The sequence below is a fragment of the Microcaecilia unicolor genome, chromosome 2 (genome assembly GCF_901765095.1).
Source record: "Microcaecilia unicolor chromosome 2, aMicUni1.1, whole genome shotgun sequence".
NCBI lineage: Eukaryota > Metazoa > Chordata > Amphibia > Gymnophiona > Siphonopidae > Microcaecilia > Microcaecilia unicolor.
In genome coordinates, this window is record NC_044032.1 from 206,255,547 (window position 1) to 206,272,235 (window position 16,689).

General features: G+C 42.3%; 1 protein-coding gene across 1 annotated transcript in view; it reads left to right on the top strand.

Annotated features, from left to right (window-relative positions):
• FANCC (FA complementation group C) overlaps positions 1–16,689 on the top strand; it is a 413,110-nt gene that overhangs the window by 318,266 nt on the left and 78,155 nt on the right. The window contains 3 exon segments of the mRNA XM_030193652.1: positions 7,036–7,062; positions 7,064–7,089; positions 11,110–11,209. Of these exon segments, the coding sequence (XP_030049512.1) occupies positions 7,036–7,062; positions 7,064–7,089; positions 11,110–11,209 (153 nt within the window).

The following is a 16,689-nucleotide window of genomic DNA, read 5'->3' on the forward strand; positions in this document are numbered from 1 at the left end:
TTTTCTGATCATGCAGCGGTGTCAGTTCAGGTGGGTGGGGTTTCCTGCTATGTTGTTGCAGGATGGGGCGTTCACTGAGGTAATATGTCTGCCACAAGAACTATTTTTCATAAAACCTGCTGGCAGACTTCAATCCTTGGGTGTGGTGGGAATCACCTTATAGGCTACAATTCATGGAGTCATTGATTCCTATAAAATTAGGAAAGCAAGGGAGAGGAGGAGGGAGTTGAGATGTAAAAGGTGCGTGTCTCAGGTGGTGGATGAATCAGGGAGGGTGCATGTTAGTGAGGCAGAAATTGTTTTAGTGTTTCAGGCCTTTTATGAGATGTACGCCACAGAGGTCGTTTTTTCTGGTGAAGTCATGGATGCATTTTTGAGTAAGTTGGCATGTCCTGTTCTCACAGCACATCAAATAAGGGAGCTTGAGGCTCCTATCAAGGAGGATGAGATCCGGGGGGCTCTCCGGGTGTCGTCATGGGTGAAAACGCCAGGGCCACATGGATTGATGGTGGAGTTTTATTTTGCCTTTCAGGACTTGATAGTCCCTTATTGGGACTGCAGAGGCTTTTAGGATGTCGCAGTTTGTGGTCATCCCTAAGTCTAGGTGTGATCATTCTAATGTGGAGAACTTCCTATTTCTCTGATCATTGTGGATTGCAGGGTTTATGTGAAAATTTTGCAGGTGAGGCTCTCTTGGTATATGTCTAGAGTGGTACATCAGGATCAGAGTAATTTTATCGCAGGAGGATATCCCATAGATAATTTGCACACTTTTTGGAATGTTCTTTCTTCAGCTCCAAGTCAGCTGGAGCTGCTTGTGCTGTCATTGGATTCGAAGAAAGCCTTTGATCAGATTAAGTGGGCCTTTATGTTTAGAGTTTTGGGGTGGTTTTGGATTGGCAAGCGGTTTATTCAGATGGTGGGCTGCTTGTATAACTCCCCATGAGCTCGGGTGCTTGTAGACGGTCCTGTTGGAAGCCTTCCCCCTTTTTCATGGAACAAAGCAGGAGTGCCTTCTGTTTAACTTGGCATTGGAGCCTCTGGCCATTGCAGTTCAAGCAGATAGAGACATCTTGGGTGTGAACAGCAGGGTGGTTGACTGTAAATTGTCTGCTTTTGCAGATGACTTGTTTTATTTTTGTGTGTAGACTCTAAACATAAAGTCCTCTGAAAATTGATCAGTGACTACCACCCCTCCATTTGTGTTTGTCTTGTGTTGTGTTGTCTTACTCCTGGCTCTTCAACTGTGTTGGTGAGAAGCTGACTAAACTAAAGATGGACAAAGCTATGGGGCCGGATAGCATACATCCAAAGGTACTGAAAGAACTTAGGGAAGTTCTAGCGGCTCTGCTGGCTGTCCATTTCAGTGCTTTTCTAGAGTCGGAAGTGGTGCCGGAGAACTGGAGAAGAGCAGATGTAGTTCTTCTCCACAAAAGCAGAAGTAAAGAAGAGGTTGGGAACTACAGGCCGGTAAGTCTGACTTCTCTGGTAAATAAATTAACAGAAACGCTTTTAAAACAGAGAATAGTAAAGTTTTTGGCATTCAGTAGATTACAGAGTTCAAGGCAATATGATTATACTTCAGGCAGGTCTTGTCAGATAGATTTAATCAGATTTAATGCCTTTGACTGGGTGACCAGAGAGTTTACTTGAGGGAGAGCGCTAGATGCGGGGTATTTAGATTTTAGTAAAGTCTTTGACACGGTTCCACATAGGCAACTAATAAACTGAGTGCCCTCTGTATGGGCCCTAAAGTGACTATCTGGGCTAGGAACTGGTTGAGTGGAAAGCGACAGAGTGTGGTGGTAAATAGAGCTCATTCTGAGGAAAAGGATGTTACCAGTGGTGTGCTGCAAGGTTTGGTTCTTGGGCCGGTTCTTTGTAACATTTTTGTAAGTGATATAGCTGAAGGGCTGTCTGGTAAGGTTTGCCTCTTTGCAGATAATATCAAACTCTGCAATAGGGTAACATACCCCTGATGGTGTGGATAACATGAGGAAGGTCTTAGCAAAGCTAGAGGAATGGTCTGGAATTTTGCAGCTAAGATTTAATGCTAAAAAATGCAGGGTCGTGCACTTGGACTGCAAAAACTCAAGGGAACGGTACAGTTTAGGGAGTGAAGAACTTTTGTGCATGAAAGAGGAGCAGGACTTGGGTGGGTGTGATCATATGTAATGATCTTAATGTGGCTAAACAGGTAGAAAAGGCGATAGTAAAAGCTAGAATAATGTTTGAGTGCATAGGGAGAGAAATGACCTTTAGGAAAAAGTAGATGATGATGCCCCTGTATAAGACTCTGAGACCTCATTTAAAATATTGTGTACAATTCTGGAAACTGCACCTTCAAAATGATATAAACAGGATGGAGTCAGTCCAGAGGGCGGCTACTAAAACAGTCAGTGGTCTTCACCATAAAGCATATGAGGGCAGACTTAAAGGTCTCAATATGTATACTTTGGAAGAAAGAAGAGAGAGGAGAGATGATAGAGACATTTAAATACCCATGAAGCATAAATGTGAGTCTTTCAATTAAAGGAAGCTGTGGGACAAGGGGGCATAGGATGAAGGTGAGCTTTCATATAAGGTGGTTATTCTGAGATCTGCAGCTCTGCCAAGCTTTCCAAGCTCTGTAGCCTGAGGAAATAATACTTCACGGAAAGGGTGGTGAATTCATGGAATGACCTCCTGCTGGAAGTGGTGGAGACAAAATCAGTATCTGAATTCAAAAGAACTTGGGACAAGTACATCGGATCTGTAAGGGAGTGATAGGGAGAGTAGATGGCATGGATGGGCAAACTTGATAGGCTATATGGTCTTTATCTGCCTATATTTTTCTGTTTCTTACTGAAAAATATCCACTTTAAGTTGTTAATAATGTATCATTTTAGTCTCTGTGCCACAGGACAGAGATTCTCAGCCTGGTCCTCAGGGCACACCCAACCAGCCTGATACCCACAATACATATGCATGAAATAGATCTTCATGCATTGCGTCCTTGGTATGCAATCTATCCCACCCAGGTTATTTTACCACAAGTTGTGCTATTTTAGCACAGGGTCTCATTGCATAAAATGGGACCCTGTGTTAAAATAGCACAACCTGTGGTAAAATAACCCATCTTAACGGTAGCCCACGTTGATAACTTCCACCCTTACTTGGATGTATCTCAAGGTGACTTACAGTTAGGTACAGTAGAAACTTCCTTGTCTCTAGAGGGCTTATACCCTTAAGAGCCTGGTTTACTAGCTTGTGTTAATGCACATTAACACACAATAATGCAGGATATGCATTTAGGGGACAATTCTATATGTGGCCACCCCTAGTTAGGTGCCCTGATAACACACAGTAGGAGCATTCTCTGTAACAAGCATGTGTGCCAAACCCTAACATAACCCAGTATCATCACACCTAACATTAATATGCCCACAGTTAGAGCAGCCAAAGACCTGGCGTAACTGTGGACGCCTAAATGCAGCAGAGATTTGTGTAACTTCTCTAACTTGTGAATGTGTTTAGGAGCCTTGCCTATGTCCCACCATGCTCCACCCACATATATGCCCCCTTGTGGTTACGCACTTAGGCACACCCTTATAGAATAACAGTGGAATACCTAGCATGTTCGCCACTTGGGGTGGGTTGCCGCTGTGCCCCCCTGATGCATCCCCCCCCCCCCAAGATGCACCACACACACCCCCAAAGCACATCACCCCACCACCTTTCCTCCTAGCAAGGAGATGCATGGAGCAGGCGCGCGGCTGTCAGTTCTGCTAGTCCCCTGTCCAGGAACAGGAAAGTAACGTCAGAGGGGACAGGGGACTGGCAGAGCCGACAGCTACATTCCTACTCTGCGCAACCCCTGTTGCCTGCACTTGCCCTGCCCCTTGGTATGCTGCTGTAGAATAGTACTAATTTTATCTGCATTTATGCATGCAAGGGTAGTAACTGCAGATTCTTAGTTATAAAATTGATCTTTTAGTAAATAGACCCTCACTTGTCTGTTAAGCTAGATTAACATGTGAAACATGGATTAATGCATCTAGCCCTTAGTTTCTGTCTGAGGCAATGGTGGATAAGTAATTTGCCCAACGTCACAAGAACCAAATCAAAATCAGCAGGATTTGAACTTGTTCCCCCAGCCTGCTGCTTTAACCACTAGGTACTTGTCTATTCTAACATTGTTAGATGACATAAGGAAATTTATATGAGAGTTCTACCGAGTGTCAAGTTTGGCACAGGTATATATTATAATGAGACAACATGATTTATGAACGTTCCTAGTGTACTGGATTTATGAATGGCTTGATCCATCCTTCAAGCTTTTCCTGTGAGGTCTAATCATTATGATGATTAAGGTACAGCTAATTTAAGTAAGGAGGAATCAGTTATTACAAAGTGCAGTTCATCCATGAGGTAAGCATCTGGGTAAAGACTATCATTGTAATACAAGTATACACTACAAAGATGTATCTCACACTATGCTCTTCTAGTGTTAGATAATGATGATAAAATATTGTACAATTGTTCGATCCTTTTCTTTGTGAAGGATGCATAGACTCCACAGTATGTTGCGGTTAATGGGTATGAAAAAATAAAGGCATGCCAGTGACTTTTATCTGAGTTTAGCACATTGATGTAATTGAAGTACATCTCAGAGATGCCAAAGAATAAGGTGTTTTATAACACTTCTGAATACCAAGCTTTTCATGACGTGCTCTTGTCTGTAGCCTAAAGAAGTAATATGAGAAGCACTTTTGTTTTCAGTTATGACATTTTGAATCTTTTTTTTATTTTGATAGGGGGGGGGTATTACTGATGCTTGGCATGTATATGTCCAGATTTCTGTGTGTACTTTGAATTTTGATGCTGCAAAACTTTAAGTATAAAAATAATGCTTACATTTATTTGTGATTTATCAAGTCTGTTGACTGCTCACTGACCAAGTTGGTGTCACATTTTTGTTTTAATAATGCAGACCCAAATTGTAAATTCTGTGTCTATGAGAAATAATTGTTTTCTGTATTATAGTTCAGATTAATTACTCTGGGGCCCTTTTACTAAGGTGCGCCAAAAATGGCCTGTGCCATTGTAGACGCGTGTATTGGACACGTGCAGGTCCATTTTTCAGTGCACCTGCTAAAAGGGCCTTTTGGGGGGGGCCGAAAATGGATGTGTGGCAAAATGAAAATTGGCGCACGTCCATATTTGGCCTGAGACCTTAACGCCACCCATTCACTTAGCGGTAAGGTCTCACGTGTTAACCAGGCGGTAATCATCAGCACCCTTACAATGCTGATTACCGCCCGATTAGCGCAGCGTGTCAGAAAATAAAATATATTTTCCGGTGCGCGTACTGTACTGTACACGCGTAAAAAATGAAATTACCGCCCGGGCCACGCAGTAGCCGGGTGGTAGTTACAAATTGGCGTGCGTTGGGCGTGCTTAGGTGCCTACTCGGCTTAGTAAAAGGGCCCCTCAGTGACTCTATTGTTGTTTTGAGAAATATACAGAATTGTACAGAACTTTAAACATGTTGGGCATAATATTCAGGGGTCCCTATGCTTGGATTTTCAGCAGCTTTATCTCAGATGAGGCTGCTGAAAATCTTCACTGACCACCCAAGCAATATCCAGGTAGTGTTGGGGTGGTTCGGGGGTGAAGCCAAGGCAGATCCAGAAGTTATCCAGGCTCCAGTGATATTCAGGCCAGTATCCAGATAACTTCGGGTAGGTTCGGACAGTGGTGAATATCACTGCTGACCTAATGTGCCTAGCAAACTATCTGAGCACTGGCACTCAATATCAGTGGTACCCTGGTAAACTTTAGCAGTCAGTGTACAGTGAAACCTCGGTTTTCGTTGACTGCGGTTATCGTCGGTTTCGGTTTTCGTTGATTTTTTTCAGTGAAAATTTGTCTCGGATTTTGTTGGTTGCCTCGGTTTTTTTGCGAAAACAAAGGGCAACCCACGCGTTCTCCTGCTCATTGGATTTACATTGATTCATATTGAAATAATTGCCTCGGTTTTCGTCTGTTTCGGTTTTCATTGATTTTTTTCGGACAGATTATGAATGAAAACCGAGGTATCACTGTATATCCAGATATTCAAGGCCACTGTCTGGATACTTGCCGGTGCTGAATATCCCAGTATAACTTTAATTCCGCAGCCAGTGGTTTAAAGCAATGCTGACCACAGAGTTTAAAGATCGGGGGGGGGGGGGGGTTACACAGAATTCTAGACAGTTTGATGCAGAATTTCCCCAGGAGTACTGTCTCCTCTGCCTTTGCCAGAGGACAGCCTGCTTTGTATATGCGCGTTCTTTAATATTCTTTACAGATTTCTAACAATCTTGAAATGTTAAAGACCTTGAATGACTATGACAAGTTATTAGAGAGAGGGATTTGAAGTTAATTCGCAACCTTTTTAGTGGTAGCTCAAGGCGAATTACATTCAGGTGCATTAGGTATTTTCCATAAGTTTCTACCTGAGGCAACAGAAGGCTAAATGACTTGCCAAAGATCACAGTGATACTATGAACTTGCTGTCCACTTCACTTGAAGAATATTTCAACTGCTTCATGTTTATTTTTTTAAAAAAGCAGCAGTTTTACAACTTTAAACAGCAATAAAACTTGTGTGTATGCTCTGTATGTGTTATGTCTGGGGATGGCATTGTGGTGGAGCAGTTTGGAGGTAGTGAGGCAGTGACAAAGAGGGTAGTTGAGGGGAACAGTTTATTTATTTATTACATTTGTACCCCGCGCTTTCCCACAACATGGCAGGCTCAATGCGGCTTTCATAGTAACAATATAAATAACTACAAAGTCGTAAGACGAATAGGGGTAGTTACATGGTAGTTTGGGGAGTGGAAGCAGTTTGGGGGTTGTGGGACAGTTTTGAAAGTGGAGCAGCGGGGTGGTGGGATACTTGCATGAGGGTAGCGTTGGAGGTAGGGAGACAGAGAACAGAGGAGAGCAGTCTGGAAGAAGGATAAATTACTTTAGTGTTTCATTGTATGTTTGTTGTCCTTTTTTTTCACAGCTGCGAGTAGCTCATCATCCCTCTGTCCTTCAGAATTATTGATGAAATTTTCAGGTAAGTGTATTTAACAACTGTTCAATAATGCAAATGAATGCAGGCTATGCAACAACTATAATGTCTGCAATTAAAAAGACGAGCAAGGGATAAAAGTTTATGCAGTTCGCTAAATTGCATGTTTTTGGTTGCTTCTGGACCTTTTTTGTTATTTAAGATGGATTAAGTGAGCGACTAAGAATGTGTAATGGAAAAAAGAATTTTGGGTGTCATCTCTACTGGGGTGGAATATTGAGGAACAGCTAGCAGGCACACGGTCTAAATTTCTTTATAAAAGAAAAAGTGATTATGAAAGAAAAGAAAAGTAAAAATATTCGTATATTCCAGAAAAACCGATACAAGTTCTATGCTGATCACATATCAAGATGCCAGGCAATCCCCAGGGGCAGAGCTTACATCCCATAATTGTCTGACACACACAGAAAAAAAATAATTAAAATAAAATGGTCACAATTAATAACCTTTTGTTAAATTAGATATTAGATATGTATCATATGTCAAAGAATAAAGTGGTTGCTCAAAGCATATACTAACCACAATCGCATCAACTGCAAACACTATGCACAACTTTGTGCAAAAACACACTCAGAACCTTACTGTACCATAAATATTACACTGGGCAAACCCTAATACACCATATACCACCCATATGGAAACCGTTCAACAATTTGAAACAAGGGATCATAATATCAAAATTCTCATGTAGAGCCACAAAACACCCATTTAGGTGGATAGTGTTCACAATGAGCTCCTTTTATTACGACCATATGTAGATCCTTCAAGAGGTAGTGTGTCATGATTTAGGCTCTACACCCTTCTGATGTTTTGGTGCCACCTCAGTAAGGCCAACACACAATCTCTCCACTGCAAAACAATATACACAAACTTGTGCAAAAACAACTCTCATAACCTTACCAAACCATAACAGCACTAATTCCAAGGACAGGACGAGCTACAATCTTATGCATGGAAAGGCAGCACTATAATTACACCGGGCTCTAAAACACCAGTACACAACCTAGTGAAACAAAATAACAAAAACAAAAAAGGGCTGCAAATACTACACACGCTAGCAACATACTGCATCTTGATCACACATGAAAAACACATGACACAACAGATATGAAGGCAAAATACTGAACTGGAAAGTTACCTCAAGAAGTCAGACTCAGCATGCAGCAATACTAGAAAAATTGAAACTTGCATGCAAAATATCACAGATGCACATTTCCAAAAAAGTACCGAGTCATCTGGACCAGGGGCGTATCTGCGTGGGGCCTGGGCCCCCGCAGATTTCGCCCTGGACCCCCTACCTTTGCTGGCGGGGGACCCCAACCCCCCGCCAGCCGACGTCCACGTCCTCCTGCCTTTAAAAATATTCCTTCAGCTGGCGGGGTCTTCTGTTCTTCTTTGTCCTCCATTGGCGTGCTGTTCATTCAAAGAGCTGCAATCCAGTTTGTGGAGTCTGACGTCGCTGCACGTTGTGCAATTCTCCTCTTTCCCCTGCCATCCCCTCCCCTTCCCTCCATCCATGTCCAGGAACTCTCTATTCTCCCCTGCCCTTTCCTCCCTCCACCCATATCCTGCAAATTTCCTTTTTCCCTTGCCCCCATTCATCCATCCATGTCCAGCAATTCTCCTCTCCTCTGCCCTCCCCTCCATCCATTCATGTCCAGCAACTCTCCATTCTCCCCTGCCCTCTCCTCCATCCATCCATGTCCAGGAATTCTCCTCTCCCCTGCCCAGGAACTCTCCATCCACCATATCCAGCAAATTTCCTCTCTCTCCCCTACCCCCATTCATCCATCCATGTCCAGCAATTCTCCTCTCTTCCCTGCCCTGCACTCCCCTCCTTTCCTGTCCAGGGATCTCTTCTCCCCCCCTGCCCTCCCCTCCATCCATCCATGTCCAGCAATTCTCTCTCCCCTGCCCTCCCATCCATCCAATCCATTGGCCAGCAATTCTCCTCCTCGCCCCTGCCCTCCCCTTCTCTCCATGTCCAGCGATCGGTTCTCTCCCCCTGCCCTCCCCTCCAGCGATCTCTCTCTCCCCCCTGTCCTCTCCTCCAGCAATCTCTTCTGCTCCCCCCTGCCCTCCCTTCTCTCCATGTCCAACGATCTCAGCTCTCCCCCTGCCCTCCCCTCCTCTCCATCCATGGCCAGCATTCTCCTCTCTCCCCCTGCCCTCCCCTTCTCTCCATGTCCAGCGATCTGTTCTCTCCCCTGCCCTCCCCTCCAGGGATCTCTTCTCTCCCCCTGCCCCCTCTCCTCCAGCAATCTCTTCTCTCCCCCGCCCTCCCTTCTCTCCATGTCCAGCGATCTCAGCTCTCCCCCTGCCCTCCCCTCCTCTCCATGTCCAGCGATCTGTTCTCTCCCCCTCCCCTTTTTAGTGATTCTCCCTGCTCTCCCTCAGCTCCCCGACATCCCTCCTCTCCGTTACTTCCTGCCCTCCCCCAAAGCGTTTAACCCTTTTACTGTCCATGGCAGCGACATCAATAAAAAAGAAGGCACTGCAGGCTCGCCTCCAGCTTCTCCCCTCTTCACACAGTGTACCGCCCTCGCGGAAACAGGAAATGCATCATCGCAGAAGGCGGGACACTGTGTGAAGAGGGAAGGGAGAAGCTGGAGCCGGAGGTGAGCCCGCAGTGCCTTCTTCCTCACTGACGACACTGCCACAGAAAGTAAAACGCACGCACATGCGTGGGGGGGGGGGGTAGGAACGGAGAGGAGGAGGGCTGCCGGTTGGGGAGCTGAGTCGGGAGGGAAGGAGCCCTGCGCTTGTGGGGGCAGCAGGGGAATGTCACGGTTGGGCTGGGGAGGCTTAACCTCCCCAAGCCTCTTATACAGGGCGCCTACCTTTAGTCATCTGTTCAATCCCCAATAGCGCAATTCTTGTCTTAAAAACCCGGGAGGTTTGTCCCATATATAATAAATCACAGGGACAGCGGCATGAACTCTATCAGCAGTATTTGTTGGAACATTGAGGACTTGACATTGACATTTTTGTGTGTGTGGTTTGTTTTTTTTGTTTTGTTTTGGGGTTGTTGTTTTTTAATGACTACAACAGACTGTGTGGGTTTTGGCTATTTTTCTTTGTTTTTTTGGTGAGCAACATTTTTCTCCATTTTTGAAGGTTTTTTTGTTCCTCTCTTTTTTCAGGAGATAAATAATTTAATGAGCAGCAACAGAAAGACAACATGAAAATTATGAAAGCAATAAAGTTTATATTTTTGCAGAAGAGAGGGAAACATATTGTACATTCATAGACTGATGTTCTTGTCTTCATTTATAAATTTGAAGCACTTTTCAGCTTGTCTAAAAAGGCACATATGGGACTGGTTCAGTTTGTGAGAACAGAGGAATGTTACATTCTGCAAAAAATTCACTAATCAAGTCTAAACGAGGGGCGGGGGAAGGTAGAGCATGAGCCTGGTGTTCATTTTATTAAACATGACTTCAATCTAATATGAGTGAGGCCAAATTAGAAACCCTAGGCAGTCCATACATACATGGTTTTCACTTCTTTTGTTAATAATTTATATCATAATGCTCATATTATGGGCTGTACGATTACTTTGGTGATTAAGGGAACAAAGTACTATATTTTTATGATGAAAATGTATCACTATACTTCTCTTTCTCCTATACTCATTTGTTTATCCCTTCCTACTCATTCTGTTCTTTCCTCCTCCTCCTCCTCCCTCTGCTGTTTTCTCTCTCACCCATTCTGTACCCTCTCTTAAGTGAGAGTTATTGAAGTCAAGTTCTAGTAGAACAAATTGTCCTTACAAACACAATTTTTTTGTGCTCCACTCCATTTATGGAAGGTGGACAGAGGTATCTTGCTGTAAAAGGAAAACTGTTTCTAAAGCTTCCACAATACCATTCTAAGGTCAGATTATAGCTAGAGGCTATATTAAAGAATGTACTGCCTTTTTTCTTTCCCTCCCTTTAATTAAAAGTAGCTTGATTAGTAACTTGATAATCCAACTTGTCACACTTAAAACTTTTCTTTGTTTAGGAATGCACTTCTGGAAACCGATGGAAATTCAAAGGTATTGACCATTATCCAAGTGTTTACGCAGTGTTTTGTTCAAGCACACCAGGAGCATAACAGTCAGGTTAGTAGAATTGGGGGTGGAAAAGGAATGGATCCTTTTTTTTTTAAGGAGAGCCTGTGCTAATGTAAGAAAATAAAGCATAATTACAAAGTTAGGGTAATTAACCATACTATTCTCTCAATCATGTTCCAAATCAGCCTTTGAAGGGCCATTCATTAAAGCTTCTCATACTAGCTGTCATGTGAGTAGATCTGACATTAACACACGTGCAGTAAAGGGGCAGTTCTATAACTGGGTGTCTCCATTTAGACGCCTCTAGGTTGCTTGGTAGTTAGAAGGTACCTATTCTGTAATGGAACTAAGGCATCTATGTTTTATTATAGAATACTAACGTATCCCGATGTCATGCCTAAAATTTCAGCTCTCATGCTTAAGTCATCCATGAGACCGTATTCTTTAAGGGCCCCTTTTACCAAGCTTTGGCAAAAGGGGGCCTGCGCTGGCATCGGTGCGTGTTTTTCACACATGCTGAGGCCCCCTTTTACTGCATCGGGTAAAAGGGAAGTCTGTCTTTCCTGCAGGAAATGGCCACGCAGCAAGTAAAGCCCATTGAGGTGGCGGTAAGGGCTCCTATTACCTCCAGGTACATCCCGGCGCTACAAAAATAAATATATTTTTGTAGCGCCAGATATGATGGTGCACTAAGGGTGGGAAGTATCTCTGAGCTGCTGTGGTAGCCTGGAGGTGCTTCCTGTTTAGCGAGTGGGACCCAAGACAGCACTAAGAATGCGTAGTATTACTTTCAATACTGCTCTGTGAAATTCACAGAAGCCAACTACATCTTTATGATTATCTTGATTATCACCTGTTTAAGCTGTCATACCAATTCCCTTTGGAATACAATCCATTGATATTATTTATTAACATTTGCTTGAACTGGCTTGTTAAGTTTCTTCAGATATTGTTGACTCCTGACAAGAGTTTCCACTGAAATTCGGCATAGTGTCGAGTCCACTATTTTTATCTGTTGGAATAGTTTGTGTTTTTGAATGTGAGAGCATCATTGTGTACAGGCTGGACTTTCAATAAACCTTTATATAGAAAAAGTTAGGCAAATAAAGACCATATAGCCTATCCAGTCTGCCTATACATACCATCTACTCTCCCGATCACTCCCTTAGAGAACCTTTGTACTTGTCCCAAGCTCTTTTGAATTCAGATGCTGTTTTCATCTCCACCACTTCCACCAGGAGGCCGTTCCATGAATTCACCACCCTTTCTGTGACATATTTCCTCAGGTTACTTCTGAGTCTATCCCCTTTCACCTTCATCCTATGCCCTCTCATTCCAGAGCTTCCTTCAGTTGAAAGAGATGTATACATATTCCATCTTGTGGGACCCACTTTTTGGGGGTCTCTTTTTTTGGTGTTCACCCTACTTTTTTTGTATATTCAGATATCCTTGTTATCTAATGTATGGTGTTGCACCATAATATCTACAGTTATGTGAAACATTGCATACTGAAGCTTTATGTGTAATCTTTTTTATTATTAAGAATGCAACATGCAGTACAAAATAGTTCTGCTAAACAAATACCAGCTAACGTGTCTATTATACATATGGTCAAGGAACAATTCTTCTGGATTTTCTTCTGTACAGTAATGTTCGTATCTTCTGTGTGAACAAATAATAAAGTTGATCATAGAGAGCAGTCCTCCTGCCTGAAGAGTCATATTTTATATTATTGTTCCATATTTTCTCCCCCCTCTCCACACCCCCTTCCCTTCTCACCCCTCCCTAAACATAGAACCAAATAGATATTAGTGACAGCAATTTCAAAACAAGAAAATAGACCCAGAGAATCATGGCATATCTGAAACTGTAAACCAGAAGGGACTTGGGCTCTTATAGTTCCCTCCATGTTAGACTTCCTCAGCAGTCTGCAATAATGTCACCCCTGCCTATTCTCTACACCCAACCAAACTTTCCCTACCCTCCTAAAATAGCAAACCCTACCCCTTTCTTACCCAGGTGCCCAAAGTGACTTCTCATAACATTCTAGAATCTTTTGCTACTGATTTAAGCATCAAGCTTCTTGCTCTTGGAGACAGAGATTGATATAAGGCTCCCAGACTTGTAAAAATTGTATCTTCCTTTTGGGAGATTGTTTAGCCCCCCCCCCCCCCCCCAAGTGCCATAAAAATTAATGTATGCACCTTATTTCTCCATTCCTAAAAGAGCTTTGGAGTTTTGTGTCCACAATCCAGTTATCATTTAAAGCAGTCACTTGTTTTCTGAATGAATAAGCCCCTTTACCAGCAACTCCCAAATCTTTCCCCCCTTCCCAACACCCAACCCAAAGGATGAAATTTAAAAGTCTGACCTAGAATGTTCTGTAAATAGCATAATCTACTAACTTTGAGGCAGAACCAGAACATATGTCCTAGATTCATTTCATGCTAAAACATTTGGGACAATCAAGAGTTCATACAGCCTGCTTCTAAATGCCCTGACCAGGAAAAGTAAGCTCTATGGAGCACTTGCAACCACATTTCCTATATTCAACACTCTGAAGTAGATCTGAGATTCTGAAAACAATCTTGCCTATATCAATATTCCTAAATCAATCCTCAACCCCTCCTGCCAATGAGCAGTCACCCTCCCCTTATGTTTAGTTGGGCCTAACATAGAGATGGCTTTGTACAAAAACACCAAAGGAGAGTTAGATTTTTCGCCTATGTAATTTCTCCTGTAATCTCTGTGGAATTTCTGCAGTCAAAGCCCTTGAGTTTAATGAATTAATGTAATGAGACAATTGACAATAAGCAGAGTTATCTCTGTGGCAAATTCCCTGTCTTCTACCATATAGATTATAAAGATATAAGCTTGCCTCCTTCCTGAACTACATGGTCCAGCAACAAGATTCCTTTGCTCTCTATCTGGCAAAGACAATACTTTCATATCCTGTGGGAAAATCCGCGTTACCTAGCAATGGAAGGAATCGAGAGCAGGTAGGGTCCATACCCCAAAGATTATGTAATGATCTCCATACCTCATTGAGGGGTCTCAAAAAGTATTTTATTCCTAAGTGACAGCGGGAGCTTTCCTCACTTGGCCTGAAGTAAGTAATTCAGATGCCACGGAGAAAAATACTCCCTCTCGTAATCACAAGGAGTGTAGATATCAGTATCATAAATCCAATCATTTAAATGATGCAACAAGCACACCCAGTTATATTTTGGACAATCTGGTAGCCCCATACCCCCCTGTTTCCATTCTCCACCAGGAAATCAAAATGCATCTTCGACTTCTTCCCCTGCCCAACAAAATCTTCCTAATTCATGCCTTAAAATACGTAGATTTTTATGGCAACAGACAGAGGAGAAGAGTCCACAAAAACATAGTCATTTTGGAAATAAGGTCGTACGAATTAATGTTATTCTGCCTGATAGTGATAGCGGAAAGCTCTGCCAGATGTAGAGTTGTTTGGTAATTTGAAGCAAGCAGGAAATATTTATCCTATAAGTTCAATTGAATTCCTAAATAAGTTAATAAAAAAACATCAGCCCAGTGCAATGGAAAAGTTCCCCTCCAATTACAACGCAAAGTGACATCCATTGATAAAGTTTCTGACATCTAAATTCAATTTAAATCCCAAGAAATCGCCAAACGCCCAGAAACTTTCTATGAGAGTTTGTAATCAGTTTTCAGGAGATGTCAAATGTACTAATAAATCATAAGCAAAAGCTGCGATCTTAAACATATATGATCCAATTGTTACTCCTCTAATGTCTTGATTATTCAGAATTTCCCGGATTAGAGGATCTATATAAGCTCAAACAGGCAGGAACAGGAGACAACCCACCTGGTACCTCTGGAAATGGAAAACAAATCTCAATATATACCATTAGCCCAAACCATTGCCTTAGGATAGGCATTAAGGACCACAAACATAAAATTCCAGGAACCCCGTCAAAGACTTTTTCTGCATCAAATCTAATCTTGTAAAGAAGATATATATGATCTTGTAAGATTTTATAGAATTCTGCATGGAAATCGTCTGGCCCAGGCACTTTACAACATTGACTTTGTCTTACTGCCTACTTATTCTTCTTCTGAAATGGGTCTTGTAAATTGTTTTTGAAGATTGGTCCAAGATAAGAAGATCCATACTTGACAGACAGATGTCCCTAATCTTCTTCCCCAAACTGATGCGCTATATAAAATAGCATAATAGTCTTTGTGGATGGCACAGATTTCACGATCATCATCTCACGATCACCTCCGCTCCCATCTCTTGTTTCAGTAACAAAATACGCCTATTCCCACCCCATTGTTTTGTCAACCTTGCTAGTAATGCACCTCCTTTATTGCCATGCATGTACAGCCTTCATTTGTAATACATATGTGATTTCACAGCACGCTGATGTATTTAAAGCCACCTGAGTGGCTAACTGTGTTTTATTGGCCTTAGAAAGAAGCTCACCAAAAAGTCTGCATTGTAGTTGAACTAATTTTTCCAATCTAAATATTTCCCTATCTCTTGTCTTTCTTTTATGAGTCATATAGGCAATTGTTTCTCCTCTAAGTACTGTTTTGGCGCCCTCCCAAAATATGGCAGGCCTATTTTTATAGTGTAAATTAAAGCCACATATTCCTGCCACTTTTTAATATTCAACAATATGTCAACTATTTTTTAATTACTCTTTATTATATAATCACAAATATCAAACTTATAAAATCATTTATCATCAATAAACCAGATACACACACATACCCCCACATTCATCTTGTGTCTAACTACTACCGTGTAGCCTAACTACTACCGTGAACCCTGACAATCAGCTCGTTACAATTGACAGTTTCTTCAAAACCTTCATCATTTAATTAAATTACTGTGTTTTCATCTTGACAACCACGCTGTCGTCACTGTTCTTAATGACCAGCTCCTTCAACGACTGGCCTTTTAAACAATTTGTTGATTATCCATATTGTCCATATTATCAATCCCTCAACTCGTTATCGTTTCCAGAATATTTTCCTCCACTCCATATTTAACTTTCCACAACCAGCAGGCTTCACTGTCGTTTAGCAGTTTCTAATACTACATCTGGATCCTCAAGGCTGGTCTTCACAATACCACCCTTAGTCGCACACAGTATCCATTACCCTACACAGCCTGTGTTTCGCTATGTGAGCGTTATCAGGGGTTGGGTTCCTACAACACAATAACCATCATAATATGTATGTATCTGCTACTCTTACACTCAATCTATTCATATACATAACATTTCCCAACTTACAGTTGATGATTCCATCCAATTCGTGGCTATCAGGCGGACAGGAACTCATAGCACTTCCATGCATCCACGACCCAGCAAAAACGCCAGCGCATGCGTATGGAGTACTTCAATTTTCAGCGGTTTTAAAAACACTATAACTCCTGCCTACTCACACATTCAGCCACTCTACCTCCCTATTCAATCCAAGGGGAGCAATGGTGTCCATGCAAATATCATGCGTTTCTCTTTATGTAGTAA